The sequence below is a fragment of the Podarcis erhardii genome (assembly GCF_964252035.2).
Source record: "Podarcis erhardii genome assembly, chromosome: 3".
Classification (NCBI taxonomy): Eukaryota; Metazoa; Chordata; class Lepidosauria; order Squamata; family Lacertidae; genus Podarcis; species Podarcis erhardii.
The window spans coordinates 104,676,689-104,697,271 of record NC_138507.1 but is presented as its reverse complement, the minus strand read 5'-3'; the positions used below and the strand labels follow the sequence as shown (position 1 = coordinate 104,697,271).

At 42.9% G+C, this 20,583-nt stretch overlaps 2 protein-coding genes and 1 long non-coding RNA gene across 4 annotated transcripts in view; 2 read left to right on the top strand and 1 right to left on the bottom strand.

Moving 5' to 3' along the window:
- Nucleotides 1-483: 483 nt before the first annotated feature.
- Nucleotides 484-3,631, top strand: LOC309338070. Its single transcript, XR_014154665.1, has 2 exons — nt 484-3,122; nt 3,175-3,631. It is a non-coding gene; the product is annotated as an uncharacterized lncRNA (long non-coding RNA).
- Nucleotides 3,632-4,299: 668 nt separating this feature from the next.
- CRIPT (CXXC repeat containing interactor of PDZ3 domain) lies at nt 4,300-8,552 on the bottom strand. Its single transcript, XM_081855110.1, has 5 exons — nt 8,405-8,552; nt 7,081-7,146; nt 5,977-6,031; nt 4,500-4,603; nt 4,300-4,402 (listed from the first exon to the last, which is right to left on the bottom strand). The coding sequence occupies exons 1-5, from the start codon at nt 8,418-8,420 to the stop codon at nt 4,338-4,340; spliced, it is 306 nt and encodes a 101-aa protein (XP_081711236.1). The 5' UTR covers nt 8,421-8,552; the 3' UTR covers nt 4,300-4,337.
- A 186-nt stretch (nt 8,553-8,738) lies between these two features.
- PIGF (phosphatidylinositol glycan anchor biosynthesis class F) overlaps nt 8,739-20,583 on the top strand; it is a 38,275-nt gene continuing 26,430 nt past the window's right edge. Inside the window, exons 1-4 of one of the 2 annotated variants that reach the window (XM_081855029.1) lie at nt 8,739-9,031; nt 10,156-10,413; nt 12,747-12,838; nt 14,246-14,362. In XM_081855029.1, the coding sequence (XP_081711155.1) occupies nt 9,008-9,031; nt 10,156-10,413; nt 12,747-12,838; nt 14,246-14,362 (491 nt within the window). In that variant the 5' untranslated portion in view covers nt 8,739-9,007. Of the gene's footprint in view, nt 9,032-9,280; nt 9,397-10,155; nt 10,414-12,746; nt 12,839-14,245; nt 14,363-20,583 lie in introns of those variants that run through there. The other variant, XM_081855030.1, reaches the window with a different exon arrangement.

Genomic DNA, 20,583 nt, shown 5'->3' with positions numbered 1-20,583 from the left:
TTAAAAGATAATGTGTCAATCCATTCCCCCCTGGGATTATCCAGAGAGCATAAATTGCTGGTTAACTAGTTCATAGTGGCAAACCTTTGCATGTTTGCTTCGGAACCAGGGTTGTATCCTGCTAAGTCATTGCATGGCTGGAATGATTTTTAGAGGTGCAACAGAATGTCCCCTCTCTTCCCCTTGCACCAGCCAAATCTGGCCCGGGGTTTTTTTGGGGGGGGGAGAGACATTCTATTGCACTTGTGAAAGCTATAGTTGTTCCGCTTGCACAATGACTTGGCATTAGATTGTGCTGCACGGGGGGCAGCTGTCCCCTCCCCAATCAAGTAAAACAATAGAAATACTTAACTAATTGTTAAGTATTATGTCGGTTCTGTCCCTCCATAACAAGAGTCCTGCCCCAACAAAAATACTGGCTACACCCATGTTTGCACAAAAGGCTTTCCAGTGTGTGATACCAAGCCAATTAAAGGTAAAGGTAAAGGTACCCCTGCCCGTACGGGCCAGTCGTGTCCGACTCTAGGGTTGTGCGCCCATCTCACTTAAGACACTTCTGGGTCACATGGCCAGCATGACAAGCTGCATCTGGAGAGCCAGCGCAGCACACGGAAACGCCGTTTACCTTCCCGCCAGTAAGCAGTCCCTATTTATCTACTTGCACCCGGGGGGTGCTTTCGAACTGCTAGGTTGGCAGACGCTGGGACCGAGCAACGGGAGCGCACCCCGCCGCGGGGATTCGAACGGCCGACCTTTCGATCGGCAAGTCCTAGGCACTGAGGTTTTACCCACAGCGCCACCCACGTCCCCCACCAAGCCAATTACTGTTGCCAATTTTCTAACTGGGATTTGTGCCTTGGCACAAATAAAAAGGAGATGAGGAATCTTAACTCTCAAGACATCAATCCTGTGCACACCTACCAGGGAACAAGTCCCACTAGACACAGTAGGATTGGTTCTCAAACTTTTTTCTCCGGGCCACACTTTCAGAATAAAAATTTGCTTGCGACACACTGAATTTTTTTTATTGATAATACATTGGAAAACAAAAAGAAACAGCTGCTAGCAGTGCTTGATTTATAACATAGAACACAACTAATTTTTTTAAAAAAATGATTCTATACTATACTATGTTTAAATGTTTCTTTGATTGTCCTTGAGACTTCCCACCACACTTGCCAATCTCTCCTGCCACACTGTGCGGCAGGACTCCCTTCTGAGTAAAACATACGGCATTGCAGTATTCTTGAAAACTTGTTTTAAGTAGGGATTCTTTCCATCGGTTCTCTTTAGCTAGAATTGTTGCTAAGTGTTTCATGGCCCATTATGACCGCATTTGGGGGGCTGTGGCTTTTTATGTTATACAAAGTATTGTAAACACAATCAAATCTGTACTGTACAACAAAACTTGAGATGTGCCCTGTGATCTAGAGACTTGAGACAACACAGAAAGTGCTGGCATTTCCTGAAGAATATTCCTTTGTTATGTCATACACACTGTGTATACACAGGAGTTCACTTAAATCAGGTGTTTAAGAGGAAAACAGGGTTGCGCTGACCTGTATGTTGTCCGAGTAGCTCTTTGTATAGGAACACATTGGGAACCTACCCATTCACACACCAGCAGCAGAAACTTTGAACTCTCTAGCAGTGGGAAGCTATCTCCTTTTCCTCTTAACTAATAGTTTGTTTTTTATATTTAGTAAGAGAAAATAGCTGCGTAAAAGTGGTGCTAAAATGTATACTAACTGAAAAAGTCGTGTTACTGCTAGATTTATTAAATACTTTATAATGCAGTTATAGTTTGGCATTCCAACTCTGTTATTGTACTGAAAAGATTGAAGAGTTTTATTGTACCAAAACTATTAAAAATAGCCATATTACATGCTTCATATTTAGGTTTGCATATTGTACTGTATTTCCTTGTATTTTTAGTATCTGCATTACCCCTTAATGCCATGCAAGAAATTGAAGACTGAATGAATCGTAATAGTAGTTTTTTGTCCAAGTAATGTATGCTTTGGAGTCAGCACTGGGCACAAACTAACCTAATCAGTGAAGAAATCCTTGAATTGCCTTTGTAAAGAAGGGCAAAGTAACCGTGCCAAGAGCAAAGGAAAGGATGGCAAGCATATTTGCACAATTTGGACAAAAAGCCTACTAGCATTGCATGGGTACAAGCAGAGAACCTGTGGCAGCCATTTTGCTTGGACCACTGGATGGAGCTACAAACTTACAGAATTCACGAACTGCTTTACAATCACATTTAGCATTTTTGGCCAGCATTTATTTTTTTACAAACACATCATTTGAACTCCAGAACACTTCAATCCAGTGTTTAGGAATGTTGCCTTGCAGTTACATTTTTAAAATAAATTTATAAAAATGTACAAACTGCTTCAACAATAAACTAACATAATGGAATAACCCGTGAAATCAGTAGACAGTAAGAACCAAAATTCAACCACCAAAAGCATCAGAAAATAAAGATATTTAAAGTCTTCAAAAGTAATAGGGAGGGGGGGGACATAGGAATCTCTGGTCATAAACCCCTGCCACATAGTCTTGCCCAGATCTGCAGGGACAGGGGATGATTTTTTATTGAGGGGCCCGATGACTTTCAGAGAACACCAACATGAATCATGCTACAAAAAGTGCACTGACTATCATGTCCACCAGGCCTGCCAATTTCTCCTGCTAGGTGTTACAAGCCAGGAAGGACAAAGTTTGAGATAGCAAGTTGTGGTTCACACTGCACTTATGCACCTTGTCCATGAATTAACTGATATTCATCCAAGTAACAGTTTTGATTCCAAGTACCCTAATCAACATGGCATTCAGGTCAAAGTGCTTATTTTAAAAACATTTTACAAATAAGTTGCTGTTCTGGCTCCACAGAATAACTTTCACATGAGCTCTGAAACATGTTTGCATGAATCTGGTCCAAGTCTTCTGCCATCTGAGTTTTGTTCCAGCCATTTACATCTCAAGCAGAAATTAAACCAGGAATTGAAATTCCAAGGATTATAAAAGCAGAAAGATAAAAATAAATATATATGCAGAAGGTGCTGAGAACCTTGAAAAAGAAAATATATTTGCCTGGCACTGAAAGTAGGCGCTAGGCAAGCTTTCCTGGTGACCGTATACTAGAGTTGGAGTGAGACTGCTGAAAAGGCCCTCTCTTCAGCCATCACCTCTCTAACCTCAGAAGGTGGATGACTCCCAGAGAATAGCCTCTGAAGCGAACTCCAAAGTATGGGCAGGCAAGAGGGCAAGTGGTATGCCCTGCTGCCACATCTAGCCAGACCAAGGTGGGTTTCCTCCTTCAGAATCAAATCCTGGATTAGTTTTGCTTCTATTCTCTACAGCATGTCAACACCAATATGCAAGGGATGTATTAACTATCGAACAGATCAAAGAATAACACACTAAGAAACAAAAATAACATACAAGAACACCCTAATACCACCCTCAACCAAGATTATATGGCAGTCACCTCTTTTTTTAAGCACAACAAAATATATACACTTTTTCATCCATGTACAAGTAATGCCCCAACGCCAATTTTGAATCATGAAGTTAAAGGCTAATTTTTGCTAGGTTTCTTCATTCGACTTCAAGATTCACCCCAACAAAACCAGATTAAAGGAAATAATGCTGGCAACGATAGCACACTTGTTATATACCAGGTTCTAAGAATGTTGGACTCACCTAGTTGAATGAAGCCAACCCCAACCAACTGTGTATTTTAACCTGTCAGCTTCTTGAGAACATTTTGTTTTTGCAGTTATAGGCAGGCAACAAAACAGGGAAGCTGATAGAGCTCCTGGTGGTTGGCTTGGTGGGTTCCAAGTTGTGCATCGTTTTATAGATTTGCAAGTAAACCTACATTAAAAAACAAATCATTTTATGCCAGTTTTATTTTATCAATCCCTCTGCTGGTAGACTTGCAATCTACAAATTCTTGTTATAGCAGTGGGGAGAAGAAAAAAGTTAATCTGCTGGCTTTTTTGAGTTTTTCCTCAAAACTAGCCTAATGAGTTGAATTGAAACATTTTTTCTATTTATACCATTAAGTGTCACTAGCAGATCACTATTAATATCAGTAGATCAAAACGCCAAATGGCAAATGTGACCATATCAAGTTGCCAATACACCAGTTTTCTTATTATAAATTTATACAGGCATGAATTGGACCATTTATCCAGGTCTATAATCAGCGCTAACAAAGTGCAACTAAAGGTCCATGCAAATTCTGACGGTGTCTGCCATCTTTTACATTTTCCCCCAACATTGATAAAAGTAAAGCTGGTCAAGAAAAAGTTCGTAGTATATAATTAAACGGATGTTTGCTTGTAGTTTTTTGTATCCAACACTTTCTTCCCACACATTGCACAGATGCCTATTAACGAGAAGAACAGTGAGAATGAAACATTTTCTTTTAGTCCAAAAGTACAAAAACTACTGAACAAGAGAAGAATTGATGCCAAATGTCTCACCCTTTTTGTATGCACATCCCTGGCAGTAGTGGGAGCCTGGCTGATGAACTGAACTTTTGCAAATTCGGCATACTGCAAATTTGTTTTTACCATAAGGATCAAACCTAGGAAGGAAAAAAAAAGTAACTGAGTTGCCTATTCATGGACAGCTTTCCTTCATACAGTTGGGAGCAGATGAGGGTGGGGGAAGGAAGACAAGAGAGAAGACATAATTGGCTGATAACAAAATCTTCAAAAGCAACTTCCAAGTTACAAAGCTGATCAGATGCAGTTCTTCACTTCAACTTTATCAAATGTAGACTGGTTTGCACATCAACATCTTTAAACTATGTAGGTATACTTGACATCTTTTTCAAAAAGTTTCTTACCACACCTCTTGCACAAAACAGGTAAACCAGCCCAGAGGATTTTTTGAATAATTGATACTGGAAAATGGTTTGAAAGTCAAGTGCTATGTAATTGAGATATAAAAGTCAACTGCTAATGCTGCATTTCACTTCTGCCACGCTCCAGCTGGGAGGACCATGAGGCAGAGAAGAAAAGATTGAAAACTGGTTTCAAAAAGGACACAATGGGTCTTTCCCAATCCGTCTTTCATTTCCCCAGAGTCTCATGGCACCTTCACTGTTCATCTGTTTCATCTCTGCTCTGGCAGCTGTTCTAGCTACATCTCTGGTGCCCACAAAGAAGCAGCAATGGCAGCCATAATAGCTGGCTGCAAAGGTGGCATAAAGTAAGGTGATATGTGTATGTGTGCAGAGGGAAGGGGGGGAAAGCTACAGCCCTTTTTGAACAGAAATGACTTGGCCATTGTACTCCATGCTCTGGTAACTTCAAGACTGAATTATTGCAATGTGCTCCATGTGGTGCTACCCTTGAAAATGACTTGGAAACTTCAGCTGGGCTAAAATGCAGCAGCCAGATTAGTGGCTAAGGATGCTTATAAAACTCACAAAGCCCATCTTTTAAAACAGCTGCAATGGTTGCCAGCTGGTTTCCAGGTTCAATTCAAGGTTTTTAAAGCAGTAAACGAATTAAGCCCCAAATATCTGAGAAACCACCTTCCTGACAAGATCCTCTTACCTGTTAGGATCAACAAAGGAATCCCTCTTGGTAGTTTTAGCACCCTTTGAGATTTGGGTGGTAGTGTAGTGGTGGCCCAAGAGTGGGCATTCTCTGTGGCAGCCCCTTTGCTTTCCCTCCTCACAGAAGTCTTTGCTTTCCCTCCTCACAGAGGTGCATTGGGCACCTTCACTATGCAGGTTTCATGGAAGTCCTGAAGATGCACCTCTTTACCCAGGCCTTTGGACAACTGATATGTGTCTTTTCTGGACCCACTCTATTTCTGTGACACCTAATTTGTTTTAACTGTTTTCATTCTGAATTTTAATTTCTGCAAGCTGCCCTAGGAACTGCATGTGAAGAGTGGGTGGTAATGATGATGATGATGATAATGATAATTTAATACTTCAGTTACCTTGCCTTCTTTGATGTCAATGCCTTGTTTTCATTTAGTTTTCTCCCACCACTTTCTAAAAAGAACAAATAAGTTTATTGCTTGATATACATATTTTGCAAAACTATTATAAATTAAGACCCGTGCTCACATATCCCTTATTTTCCAAGAATACAACCAAAAGGTGTATACAAGTGTGCAAGGTGCCCAGTTTTTCTATATAATGTACTATGTTTACAGAAATATGCTGCATTTATACAGATGATTCAATCAGAACATTTCACAAATTTAGTTTTGATTAGTGCTTCAGTGTTCTTTGAATAACTGAACTAATTAAATCAATTAAAGTTTTACAAACATATTTCTTTAACTCCCAGGTTATTGGCACCAAACCCAGGATTCCTGTTGAGGTTCTCCAGGCAAACAAGGAGTTTTCCTACCCTTCTTTTGAGCCTGGAGATGGGCAGTGGGATCTCTGCTACTGGAGTTGATAAAATGAGTGAATGAGTAATATCCAATGAATGAGAAAATTGATGGAAGTTCTAAAAAGAACTTTAAAGCATCATCCAAATTCTGTGCTACTGTAAAAAACTTTCAAGTAATAAGTATGTCCCACGTGTCCACTTTTCTCCATTTCCTACTGCCTATATAACTGCTTTTTTCACTACCCTCTTCTCTCTCTTTCCTAAGGCTCACCACAAAACCAGTTGTCTCTCCCAAGCCCTACTCCTTATCTCAGTTTGTAAGCACACTCTTGCACTGCTCTTGGCAGCCGTATGGGCCATCTCTCCCGGCCCAAGGAGGGGTCTGCAGTGCTCACAGAGGTGTGGGGTGTGTGTGTGTGTGTGTGTGTGTGTGTGTGTGTGTGAATGAAGGAGGCATTTTTTTTCCTATTTGTTACCCTGCCTAAGGAAATTGCTACTGGCATCAAAATAACAGATCTGTAGCAAATTTGAATCTCTGGACTGTAACATAAATGAGACAAACACTTGCATATAAGCATCTGAAATAAGATTGCAAAAAATAATGCACCTTGAAGGTAATCTACTCACATTTCAAGGTTTGCTTATCAATAAATGTTAGAAAGAATATCTACTGAAGTGATTAGATAGTATTTAGAAATACCTGTGGTGTTTCTTGCACCATCTTTCCATGTATCAGGTGTAATTACAGTACCAAGTTTTCTCTCACCTATGGAAAAACAGAAATGCAAAGGCTGTGATATTCCAATCTGTTTTGGAAGTCTTTTGAGAACACACCACATATTTCATTAGGCCCACCTTTAAATTAGTTCAACTATTTGAACATGGGTAATACAGTATAGGTCATTCTATTAATCCACTACTATTACAATTCCCTTTGAAAAGCAGACATCCATAGCTGATAAACAAAGCTCATGCAGGCCTACCAGGCTGAGTGGTCATCATCAACGAACATACAAAGGACCCTTCCAGATCCAACCAAAGACCAACTAGTTCAGCACTCTATTTCCCATGGAAGTGGGATATGAAAACAAGAGCCCTGTCCCACTGCTGTGCCCCAGCAATTGGTATTCAGAGGCATACCTCATTGTTAGTAGCCACTGATAGCTTTAACCTTGCATGTTAGATGTCAATGCATCCAGCCTGCCTAATAAATGAACAATGAATTCTCAGAACACCAATAGCATGATGCACCTCATCATGATTTCACAGTTAACTCCTACCCCACCCCCCACCCCCATGCTTTTACTGAATAGAAGTTGGAGGCACACCTCACTCTTTAGCCCCAAAATGTTTTGCTTCAGTGTGTAAATGAGTTAAGAAACCACTTGTCCATCAGCAGCCAATCCACTTGTGGTTCTGCATGAGTTACTGATGGAGAGGGCCAAGCAGGTTGGCCCCTGTAAATAAATGGGATACTGGAGCAGGCAAGCCATAGGGCAATGGTGTCCAAACTTTTTTCAAAGAGGGCCTGATTTGATGAAGTGAAGGGCCCTGAGGGCCGACCAAAGTTGCTGACCTTTCTTTAGGATTGAAGTTGTTAACCTTCCTTAAGGATTTTACCCCAAAGTTGTTGAGCTTTTTTTAGGGTTGAGGTTGAAGTTGTTGTTTTTTAAGGATTTTACCACAGGAAATAAACTGCCACAGGGATTAGGCCCCCGAAACGGACTTTGGACATGCCTGCCTTAGAGCCTGATCCAGCAGGGCTCTAACTTATGTCTGGAAGGGAGGCAAAGCCAGAACAGTGACTTATACAGAGACGCCTCTTCCTCCTCTCTGTAGGGCGATGCCTTGAGGAGGGACACACAAGACTCCAGAAAGGCCTCCTTATACCATCTCTCTGAGAAGCGTCGCTCTAGGGGTCTCTCGCGCGGAGGCTCCGCCGTTTAAAACAACGGCCGTGACGTCACATTCTCAGCAAACCGCCGCCCCACCCTTCCTTCAGCCCCCTCCCCGAACAAACTCACACTTCTCGCACACCATGGCGAACCACCCGCGACGAAGCCTGCGGAACAGAAGCGCCGTCCCCGTCCGCTGCCACCAAAACAAACCGAGTCGGGTCCTTTCAACTTCCGGCAGCCGCCTCAGCGTCGGCACTTCCTCTTCCGGGTTCAACCGCCGCTCTCTCTCCCATTTCCTCCCTCCCTTTCGCACGCCTATTGGTCAAGATGGATGAGAAGGGGGCGGGCCGCTTGTTGTGACGTCACAGAGAACACGACGGGAGGCGCTTGTCGCTGCCGTCTGAAGAGGAGGATGGAGGCGGTTTCCTGGTGACGGAGGGCTGTCTTTGCGAAGCCCCGCCCACTGGCTCCGGAGGGGACGGGCAGGTAAGGCGGACGCAGGTGACGACCCCCACCCCACCCCACCCCGGCTCCTCTCCTCCGAAACCCAGTTCCCTGTCTCCGGGGTTGTGGACGGCGACGAGCCCCCTTCGCCTCTTCTACGCAGTTCCCTCCCTAGAGGACAGACGTGGGCGAGCTCAAGGCTGCAGGACCGGCTTTGCTTCCCTTCCTGCTAGAATCCCAAGGGCTGCCAATGGGAAACACGGGATTTGGGAGCCGTCTCTTGGGATGAGCCTGCATGCACGGGTCCAGGTACGTCATGCACCCGGAGCCGCCACAGGGGCAGGATTCCGATTCTAAAGACCAGCCAGAGACTCAAAGCCAGCCAAGTAGGAGAGTCGTGTTTTGTTTTCTACAGACAACTTTTCTACTGACGTCAAAATTCAATTGTCAGACTTGCCGATCTAACTGCAAATCACCCAGGGATCCGCCAGTAGGTTGCCATTAAGGTCGGCCCAGGCTTGCCCAAGAACACACCCAGTTACTTCCCTTCGGTTGTATGTGCAGGGAAGGGTGGAGTGAAGGAACTGCCAGGAAGGCTTGCGTCTCCTTGTTTGTTCCTCTGCCTTGTTGGAAAACCCTTGATAAGTTTCGCAAAGGAACCCCTGATAGTGCAGGTGAGTCTTTGTAATGGGAGTATTATGATTATAATTTATTGAATTTATATACCGCCCTAAACCCAGAGGTCTCGGAGCAGTTCACAGAACAAATTCAAGATATAAAGCCACAAAATATATAATCAAAATAAAAACACTCAGTGGAATGCCAGGCCATAATGATGCTTAACATGTGCATACATATAGCCTGCACCAGTGACTTGCATCCTTCTAAGAGCAAGCTACTCTATTGTGACTCTGCATCTGAAGTGGTTGTCTACTCCAATCCTCCCCAAGGCAAAGGCGCATTGGAATTAACCCCCCCCCCCCAAAGCATAAGGTGGTCAGAGATGGGTTGAGTCACTGTTCTGGCAGCTACTTTTTAACAGGTGGATGTTTAGGGGCTGAGAAGCAGTAGTGACCAATCATTTCGAACCATTGTGATCTTTTTCATGTGAATCAGCTTAACTGGGACCACAGAGCCAATTTTCCTTTGTGGAGCCCGTAGCCCTTTGTGGTTATTATTCTTCCTCATCCTGCATGTAGTTTCTCTTATTCTACCTAGCCCTTCCTTCACCTTGTATGGTTCTCATCTACTGTTGCTGCTCCTGTCGCTATCTCCAGGACTCTTGTGTGAACCTAAATCTGAGCTAAAGGTGCCTGTAGATTTAGGGGCGACCTTGATAAGATGCAACATTTTCAGTACCATGTTTTCTTGCAAAAAGAGAATTTCTGTTTGTTTGTACAAGAATATAACTACCTTAATTTGCTTCTCAACAGGTGGAAATTGAAGACAGGACTAAAGGCACCATGAAAGAAACTGAAATAAAAAGACTACTGTCTGCCAATGTTATCTGTATATTCTCCATTATTGTAGCAACTGTCATTCCTTCTCTGTTTTTGGAAAACTTCTCAATCTTGGGAACACACCTGACTTGGTTATGCATCTGTTCAGCAAGTGTTGGCACTGTAAATATAGTCCTGTATTTCATTCTTAAACCAAATCCATCTAATAGAAGAACTTCACTTGCCCATAAGGTAAGTTTTAATCTTGGTAAAACATAATGTTTGGAATGTCAGATAATAGTAACACTTAGTACCTTTTACGTCTTTTAAATATGCATCTCCTACTTTTTTTTTGTTGCAGTCCTTCAGACAGTCTTGTAAGGTATGCCAGATGGGAGAGTAGAGCTTTAGTTCCAGCTACCTGATAAGTTCATGGCTGAGATCAGATTTGAACTGAGTACTTCTGGGGAATCTTTTTGGCTTTGCAGGCCTAAGCTCATGGGCCAAATTTGACAGATGGACAGACATCAGGTGATTGGGCACTTTGAAGTCCCAAAGTTAGGACACTGACAAGGTTAGGACAACACAAGGCTCTTTGCTTCGTGGTCCTAATCTCAGATCTATGACTGCAGTGATAATATTTGAGATTTTTTACTTTATAATGTCCCATGTTGAGTTCTTCACTTATCAAAAAGGTTATAGATCTAAGGCAGGCATAGGCAAACTCGGCCCTCCAGATGTTTTGGGACTACAACTCCCATCATCCCTAGCTAACAGGACCAGTGGTCAGGGATGATGGGAATTGTAGTCCCAAAACATCTGGAGGACCGAGTTTGCCTATGCCTGATCTATGGCTAGGACCAATCCCTGTTTGATCTCAATAATTTCCATTCTCTCCTATGTGGTTTTTGCTGATGTGCGTTCCATTTGACTTCACTGGCACATGCCTGTTTGCAAAATGAACAAAAGTAGTTGCTGTGCATCTTCATAGAATTCATAGAATCATACAGTTGGAATGGATCCCAAAGGGACATCTAGTCCAACCCCCTGCAATGCAGGAATCTTAACTAAAGCATCCATGACAGATGGTCATCCAATCTCTGCTTAAAAAAACCTCCAGGGAAGGAGAGTCCACAACCTCCCGAGGGAATCTGTTCTACTGTCGAACAGCTTTTATTGTTAGAAAGTTCTTCCTGAAGTTGCGTCGGGATCTCCTTTCATGTAACTTGAATCCATTGGTTTGTGTCCTACCTTCCAGAGCAGAAGAACCATAAGCTTGCTCCATCTGAAGGTGACTCTCATGTCTCCTCTCAGTCGTCTGTTTTCCAGGCGAAACATACCCAACCCCCTGAACTGTTCCTCATAAGGCTTGGTTTCCAGACCCTTGATAATCTTGTTACAGATAGGTAGCCGTGTTGGTCTGCCATAGTAAAAAACAAAATAAAAAAATTCCTTCCAGTAGCACCTTAAAGACCAACTAAGTTAGTTCTTGGTATGAGCTTTCGTGTGCATGCACACTTCTTCAGATACACTGAAACAGAAGTCACCAGACCCTTCTATATAGTGAGAAGGTGGGGAGGGGTATTACTCAGAAGGGTGGTGGGATTGGGTGATTGGCAGATAGCTGTGATGAGCCTGTTGACGACTCTTAACGACTGCAATAGGTCTTACAGGAAAAAGCAAGGGGTGAGAAGGTGAAAAATGGCAGCTTCTGAAATAGACTGGAAGCAAGGGGTGAGAAGGTGAAAAATTCAGCAGCTTCTGAAATAGACTGGAAAGAGAAGCTGCTGAATTGCAACTTATTACCAAACTTAAAACCATGGAGAGACCTGGTCTGAACAAAGACATTGGATTCTTATCTCATTATACATGACAAAGCCATTTTTCACCTTCTCACCCCTTGCTTTTTCCTGTAAGACCTATTGCAGTCGTTAAGAGTCGTCAACAAGCTCATCACAGCTATCTGCCAATCACCCAATCCCACCACCCTTCTGAGTAGTACCCCTCCCCACCTTCTCACTATATAGAAAGGTCTGGTGACTTCTGTTTCAGTGTATCTGAAGAAGTGTGCATGCACACGAAAGCTCATACCAAGAACTAACTTAGTTGGTCTTTAAGGTGCTACTGGAAGGAATTTTTTTTATTTTGTTTTGATAATCTTGGTCGCTCTCCTCTGAACATGTTTCGGCTTGTCAGTATCCTTCTTAAATTGTGGTGCCCAGACAGGGTTCTAATCTAACTAAGTTCTAGTCAGGCAAGACCCACTGAAATTAATGGACATGACTAGCAGGACCTGTTGGGAGTTATTGAATCTAAGTTAGTCACACCCATTAATTTCAGTGGATCTGACCTGAGCAGAACTTGGCTGAATGCAGCCAGATGTCAGTAATACTACAAGGCTTAAGCACATGCAGCTGAAACAGCTGGGTATAGTTTACCCCTGTTTCTCCTTCCTATGTTGTTGTGCCCTGTGTCAGATTTTAGATTGTAAACTTCTTGGGGCAGGGACCTGTCCTCCCCTGCTTGTATAAAGTGTCATGTGTGCCATGGGCACTATATAAATAATTTCTTTCTTTCTTTCAAAGGTGGCAAGGTTTCTAAGATGCTGTGTATATTTCTTCATGTCTTGCATCCTATTTCATGGAATAATTGTTCTTTATGGAGCGCCGCTGATAGAGTAAGTTGCTTTATGTAAAACACATCATAAATCACAAAGCCAAATGTCCTGTACTGCATTGAGTCATTTGGACCCAGGTCTGCCCAAGTTTGCATGCTTCATAGTAGACCCAGGCGTTTGCTTGGAGTATTGTGTGGTCACCTCTCCTTAAAAAGGATATTGTAGAGTTGGAAAGGTTCAGAAAAAGGCCAACAAAATGGTTGAGGGGATGGAGCAACTCCCCTAGGTGGAAAGGCTGCAGCGTTTGGGACTTCTTAGTTTTGGAAATAGGGGAGTAGGATGCGACATTATCGAGGTGTTCAAAATTATGCCTGGTGTGGAGAAAGTGGATAAGAGGAAAGGTTCGCGCGCCACTTCTCATAATACTAAATTTTGTGGACATCCAGTGAAACGGAATGTTGGAAAATTCAGGACAAAAGTACTTCAGACAGAACATTAGATTATGGAATTTGGCCACCAGCTTGGAAGGCCTAAAAAAAGGACTAGACAAATGCATGGAGGACGAGGCCACCAGTGGCAACTACCGTATTTTTCGCCCTATAGGACGCACTTTTCCCCCTCCAAAAATGAAGGGGAAATCTGTATGTGTCCTATGGGGCGAATGCAGGTTTCAGGAAGCTATCCGCAAGCCTGGGGAGTTCCCGCTGGGCTCCCTAGGCTTGCGGATAGCAGCCTGCATCCCGAAACCCGGGGCGCAAAGCGGAGCGTGCCCCGGGCTTCACACAGCTCTCCACAAACCGTGGGAGCCCGGCGCAACTTCGCGTTGCGTTCCCACGGCTTGCGGAGAGCTGCCTGTTCTGGGGTCGGGGGAAGCTCGGGCTTCCCCCGCCCCAGCCCCTCGCCTGGGGGAAAATATTTTTCCCCTTATTTCCCCCCCCCCCAAAAAAACCCTAGGTGCACCCTATGGGCCGGTGCGCCCTATGGGGCGAAAAATACGGTAACCATAATGGTTATGTTCCATCTCCACTGGCAGAGGCAATATGCTTATGCATACCAGTTGCTGGAAACTGAAGGAGAGCAGAATACTCTTGTGCTGAGATTCTCTCATTGACCGTTGTGGGAATAGGATGCTGGACTAGGTGGATCCTGGGCCTGATCCAGCACAGCTGTTTTTATGAGTGGGTGATGATGCCTCTTGCTTGTATGGATGAATGTGTGTTTGTCTATAGCCTCCTGTGTAAAGGTAAAAGAAATATTTGTTACTCTGTCTGCTTTTGGCTCTGGACCCAATCACTACTCACATATGGTCCCTGGAAGGTGGTCCACGATGGAGTGTGGTCCTCTCTCTATTACAGAACTTAGGGAAATTGAAATCCACATTGAAGTATCCTTTCTGTTGAGTTTGCCAAGGCAGACCTTGGAAGAGAGCTCCACTGACCCATATGCTGTTGCCTCCCTTTTTTCCAGGTCAGTACTGGAGACCTTCCTATTTGCAGTTCTTCTGTCCACATTTACTACATTGCACTGCTTGTGTTTGTTGGGGCCAAACATCCACATGTGGCTCAGGGTGTTCAGTAAAAACGGGTAAGTTGCATGCAGTATCCTGATTTTACTATATTCCTCCAATAGATTTTAGTAAAGCTTAAAAGAAGATATACAAAGATTAATATCAAATACATATTTTTTGGAACACAAAAAGATAAAAAAGCCAATCTAATTAAAAACAAAGAAAGAGAAAGGGGGAAAATAGGGCTTCTGATTCTTTGACTGTCAGCCATATAAAAAAAGTATTCAAAACATTCACTCCAAGGTAACCCCCAACTATTCTACTTTCTATAAAACAGTGTTTTCTTCAATCCTCAAACCCACATATCACAAGTTCACTTTCTTTTTCGTGCAAAAATTCCATAATGGGTTTCCAGTCATTAATAAATATCAACAATGATTTTTCTCTAAACATGTTAACTTCTCCATGTCAGCCAAGTCTATTCAGCAACCAGTCCCCCATAGTAGGTAATGATAAATCTTTCCATCTTTGTGCATATAAACGTCTCACCACTGTAATCATTTAATGAAATAATCTTCCATAATCCTTTTCTATTTGTATATCCAATGGTCCTAAAAGGAAATGTTCTGGATTCAGTTGAAATCTTTTCAAATCTTCTGTATTGTTTGTATCCAATATTTCTTAGCTTTTTTATGTGTTCACCAAGCATGGTAAAATCTCCCTTCATATTTTTCACACTTCCAGCAAACATTTGGAATGCCTTTATACGTTCTGAATAATTTCACAGGAGTTAAATACCAATGAGCAGTTTCCTAATTTTGCATTACCACTAGTGTATTTCTCTTATATTTAGGAAACTCTACTAAATCCAATTAAATACTAAGATTAAAAGAAGCTGAGTGTAGCTAACATCTCTTAAACACCCAATCATTATCCTCAAAGCAATCTCGTATGATTATAACCTTCTGAAGAAAGGACCACATGTGAACGCGTGGAAAAGGCACAGCAGATTATTCACTAAGGGTGATCAGTTTAGTAAAAACAGTGTCTAAATTTATTAAAACGTCCACTGTTGGATTTTGTTGTTGTTTGGAAAACTGGAGAAATGTGGTGCATGTTAGTTTGAAAACTCATTTTGAGCAGGGATGGGGAGCTTGAAACATTTAAATAGAAATTCAAGGATTGGAATCAAACCGGAAAGTGTGAGATCAAGCTTGCTTTTCTCACAGTTTGCCTTGTTTCCTTTATGTTCTTCTGTGTGTGTATTGATGTGGATAAAAGGGAGTCCTTGCATCCCTGAAGGCCAAAATATGAAAGGGCTGTAAATATTGCTATTGCTAAAATTATCACATCGTTTTGGATGAATCAGGCAGAACGTCACAGTCTTGCAATCATTGATATTTCTGATAGGAACCTGCCACATACCAAGTCAGACTAGGGGTTCATCTCACTCAGTACTGCCTTCACTGGCCGGCAGCAGCTCTCAAGGGTTTCAGACAAGGGTTTCTCCCAGCCCTGCCTTGAGATGCCAAGGATTGAACCTGGGACCATCTGCATACAAATCGGATACTTTACCGCTGAGCTACAGCCTTTCCTCCTTAGATGTGAGCCATTAAGTCTGCTTCATTTTGTACCTGTGCTTATTCTATTGTTAATAGGTAAAGGGACCCCTGACCATTAGGTCCAGTCGTGGCCGACTCTGGGGTTGTGGCGCTCATCTCACTTTATTGGCCGAGGGAGCCGGCATACAGCTTCTGGGTCATGTGGCCAGCATGACTAAGCCGCTTCTGGCGAACCAGAGCAGCGCACGGAAACGCCATTTACCTTCCCGCCGGAGCGGTACCTATTTATCTACTTGCACTTGACGTGCTTTCGAACTGCTAGGTTGGCATGAGCAGGGACCGAGCAACAGGAGCTCACCCCATCGCGGGGATTCGAACCGCCGACCTTCTGATCGGCAAGTCCTAGGCTCTGTGGTTTAACCCACAGTGCCACCCATGTCCCTCTATTGTTAATAGGGAGATGCAAACATAGACAGACCCTGTATCACTTTAGCATGGGATTTCAACCTCTCTCTTATTTTTAAAGTGGCAAACAGCAACAAGTAAGCAGTTCTCACCCCTACCCTTGACACTTTTGGTGAATGTTTAGCTTTATTTTCTGGATGCTGTGTGCTCTTTAAGAAAGGGAGGGGTGGAGAGTAAATTGATGCAGTCTGAAAAGTCTATTGGGTCTGGTTATTGCCTGAATGGTTATTGCCTGGGAACTACATCTGTGCCACCTTGGGGTTCAAGATGGAAGTAAGGCAGGCTACAAATACAAGGAAATAACAGGTTATTATTTTGCTAAAGGATTCCATCTATCACATTTGAATAGGGTTTCAATATTGGCATGGAAAAGAGACTGGAAGAATTTTTTTTAGAAAAGATTGCAGACTGCTTTGGTCGCATGGCTGAACAGGTGGAAAGAGGGACTGAACACGAGCGTGCCGGGTTTTGTTGTTGATGTCCTTGTTGTTTTAAATTACACCCTGCTTAAATTGACCCCATCAGACTTTCCAGTAGCTTAGGACAAAAAATACAATAAAAACCTGTCCCCAGACAATTTGAAATCCTATCTTGCAAACCTCTTTTATCCCTCCTTCCTGAGTTCTGAAGGCCTTTGCAAAACAGGGAAGTTTTCGTGCTGGGGTGGGGGTGGGAGGGTATGCTGCCAGTGGGCCGGATCCTTATGTCACCACACTGTGCGTGAGTCACGTTTGACAGGTGAGCGGAGCCACCCACTTGCCAATTGCCTGATATCACAATGCCATCAGGTGGCCGGCTTTCATCCCCACACTTTGAAATCAAACTCTGCAGGCAAAGGCACAACCCACAGGATGCTGACAATCAACTCATTGTTAGGCCTTGCCAAGCCCTGGGGTTTAGCACTCTGCAAAATCTGACAATCAGCTGGCTGCCGGAGTCTCTAAAAAGCCAGGCAGACAGCGCTTTGCAGGCACCACTGGTCACCTGATTGGCGGCTCCTGCCATTCCCCTTTCAGCTTAGCAATGTCTTCAGCTGCCCTACACCTAATACCACATATGACATCACATGTAGAGAAAGTGGGCATAGCTTGCTCTCCCAGTTCAAAAGGGGGGGGCCCACAGGCCTGTTGCCCTGCTGCTCTAGGGCGTCAGAAAAAATTCCAGTTCACGCTGAAAATTTGCCCTAAGCGATTTCCCCCATTCCTTATTAAAATTTTGCTCTTCCTGATTTATAACTTATCTTAAAGACCATTGTACAGTGGTGCCTCGCAAGACGAAATTAATCCGTTCCGCGAGTCTCTTCGTCTTGCGGTTTTTTCGTCTTGCGAAGCATGGCTATTAGCGGCTATTAGCGGCTTAGCGGCTATTAACGGCTTAGCGGCTTTAAGAAAAAGGAAACAAATTCGCAAGAACTCGCAAGACGTTTCATCTTGCGAAGCAAGCCCATAGGGAAATTCGTCTTGCGGAACGACTCAAAAAACGGAAAACTCTTTCGTCTAGCGAGTTTTTTGTCTTGTGAGGCATTCGTCTTGCGGGGCACCACTGTAAACAGTTAAAATCGTTAGTAGGATTGGAATATCACTTATAGTTTAATGGTGGATTCTGGACACAACGGAGATGTAAAAGATTTGGATCATCATAAAAGATGCAGGAGGAATTATTAATAATAGGACTGGAAGCCCAGGAGATTCCTTGGAATCTTGTTTTTATTATTTATGTTTGATATGTAACTGTAAATTTTTTATCTGAAAAACCAAATAAATAATTTTTTGGAAAAAGAAAGAAAGACAATTTGCCCTAAGCAAATTTACATGGGATAATTTTCCAGAAAATGTTCCACTTCAGAATTTTCTAGGAAACTCCCATCACTGGCTGCTTAACCTTTTCCTCCTGCTATGGATCTCCTGCCCCCACCCCCAACCTCTCCTTGAAGCGCTTGCTTTGGATTAGGCAAACTGCCTGAGGAGAAGGAATCATCTCTGTCTGCTCACACAGCTGCTCTGATAAAATCTGGAGGTTCCCCGCTGCACTGCCCTGCCTGGCAGCTCATTAGAGTGGTGGAAAAGTGGTGAGATAGTCCCCCTGTCTCCCGCCTCACACGTGGTTTGGTCCTGTCAAAATCACTGTTAACAAGTCTTCTGTCATCTCAAGAAACGCTAGCAGAAGGCTCTTCTGTGACACAAGGAGTGCAACAACTACTTTCTGATTTCTCCTCCCCCCCCCCCCCCGCCCCAGTGTTGCTATGGCTCAGCTCTAACATTAGGCACCGCTTTTGGAAAAAGTGTAGGGAGAACTGAAGATAATGGCAAATGGTGTTATTGTGTAATTTTGGTTTGGATTGGGTAGATATGTTCAGGGACATATTATTCCACTTGAATCGTCTCTACAGAATACATTCGCTATAGTCCTCCTATAGCGGCAACAAATAGTTGTCCTTTTTATTTCACGCATCTTCAAGTAGTGACAATTGACATGTCTCCTGCTAAACAGGCGCTTGCTTTGTTCTGTTGGGGGCTCAGTGTGTACAGTAGTTCTAGAAGGCAGATGCAGAAATTGTGCTGTTGACCACAGTCTGGTGTGTGTGTGTGTGTGTGTGTGTTTTGATGTTTTCGCACATGAAAAATTGTGGGTTGCATCCAAGTATTGAGAGCAAAACACTGACATTCATGGACTTAAGATAGCCCTGTCTATTAAATTCAAGGGGTCTCTACTCCAAGTATGATTTAGTTGGATACAAGCACACGTTTTTATCTGATTTTGCACTCACCACCCTAAAGTGGACCGTTCTTCACTAAACTGTAGGACTTTCAGTAACTATGAGGAGTCATTAGTTTGGCAGTCTGCCTGGATTATGAAGTTATAACTCTGCCAACTTCCATTCTCTGGCCATCCAGCTCTGTAAGGTATCTTCCTTGGTAATTTGGCCAGAAGGACAAACTCACGTGGGGTGAGATGACTCTGGTATAATCTCTCCAGGTAAGGAAAAATTGCTCAAATAAATATTGTGTCATTTAAAATATAGGAATATTCAAATCAACACCAGAATAGTATTATAGCTATATGCCGAAAAAATAAAACTTCCCACAATGGCAAAGGCAGGCGTTTTAAAAACACTTAATGTTTAGTTGGTTGCAGGACACCCATAGCAAATAACAAAGACCCTCAACTCTCCCATGGCAGAAGATGCAACATATAAGTCATAGTGTGTAGCCTCTACTATCTTCAAAGTGAAGACTGCTTAGCAATAGACTTAACTATGTCTTTACAGGGAAGTTAACTGGAAATTAACTTGCAGGTATAAGGTGCTACAAGAGCAATAGGGCAGGGACCTACCTACCACTGAAAGCTCTGAGATAGGAGCTGTGTTACTAAAGGCAACCAAAAATAATACCTTGTACATGACTTGGTGCAAGGCATGCTCATGTTTCCAGCAAGTCAATATATGGTTGTGATTATTTGGTGTCTGAAAATGTTAACAAAGGGTAGCTATGTGCCGCCCAGCCCAATCTAGGGAGATAACAGTTTAACTTAGATTGTATTTCTTTCCCCCTCTGATTCTAGTGACCCCAGCTTACTCTGTTCACTGAGTCTCTTAGAACTTATTTTGGGTGAAGGTGACTCTGAGCTTCTGCCTCTCTGCCTAGCTCTTTGCCCATTGCATACATAGCCCCATCTCCATTCCCTGGCCATGTTAGAGTATGACATTAGTGAGACTCAAGAGTCCCAGTTTGCACATAATGGTAAACTATGGTTTAAAGTTACGAGGGTGAGGATCATGTGCTGGCCCTTCCCCCCCTCCGGCGCAGCTGCCAAGAAGAGCTTGGATGCTTCCTTTTCTGATTTAGATTAGTCAGTTTAGTGTTATGTCCTGACCCTACACTGTCGTTAGTAAAAACAAGCAAGCTTCATAAAGTACGGTTTGAAGTTGGCTTGTTTTCTGTAACCGTAGTTAAAATTAACCATAATTTGTCCAGCTTCAATGGCATGACAAGTTCTGGTTAGTTTAAAACAGAAGCAAAAGTGTCTGCAAAACTCTTGGCGATCCCAAAGAAGGAGGGAGGAGCAGGAACTGGAATCCAGAAATTAGTTTGTATATAATTATTATTTTTCTGTACATTTATGTAAGCGTTGGCATTATACCGAGGTAGCATTCTACTATATTAAATCTAATTATCCCAAGATATTTAGTGTTTCACTGACAGTCTTCGACATAAACTGATTTTTGTTTTCTTTGCAAAAAAATAAAATATTTCTCAGGGTGTATTCAACAA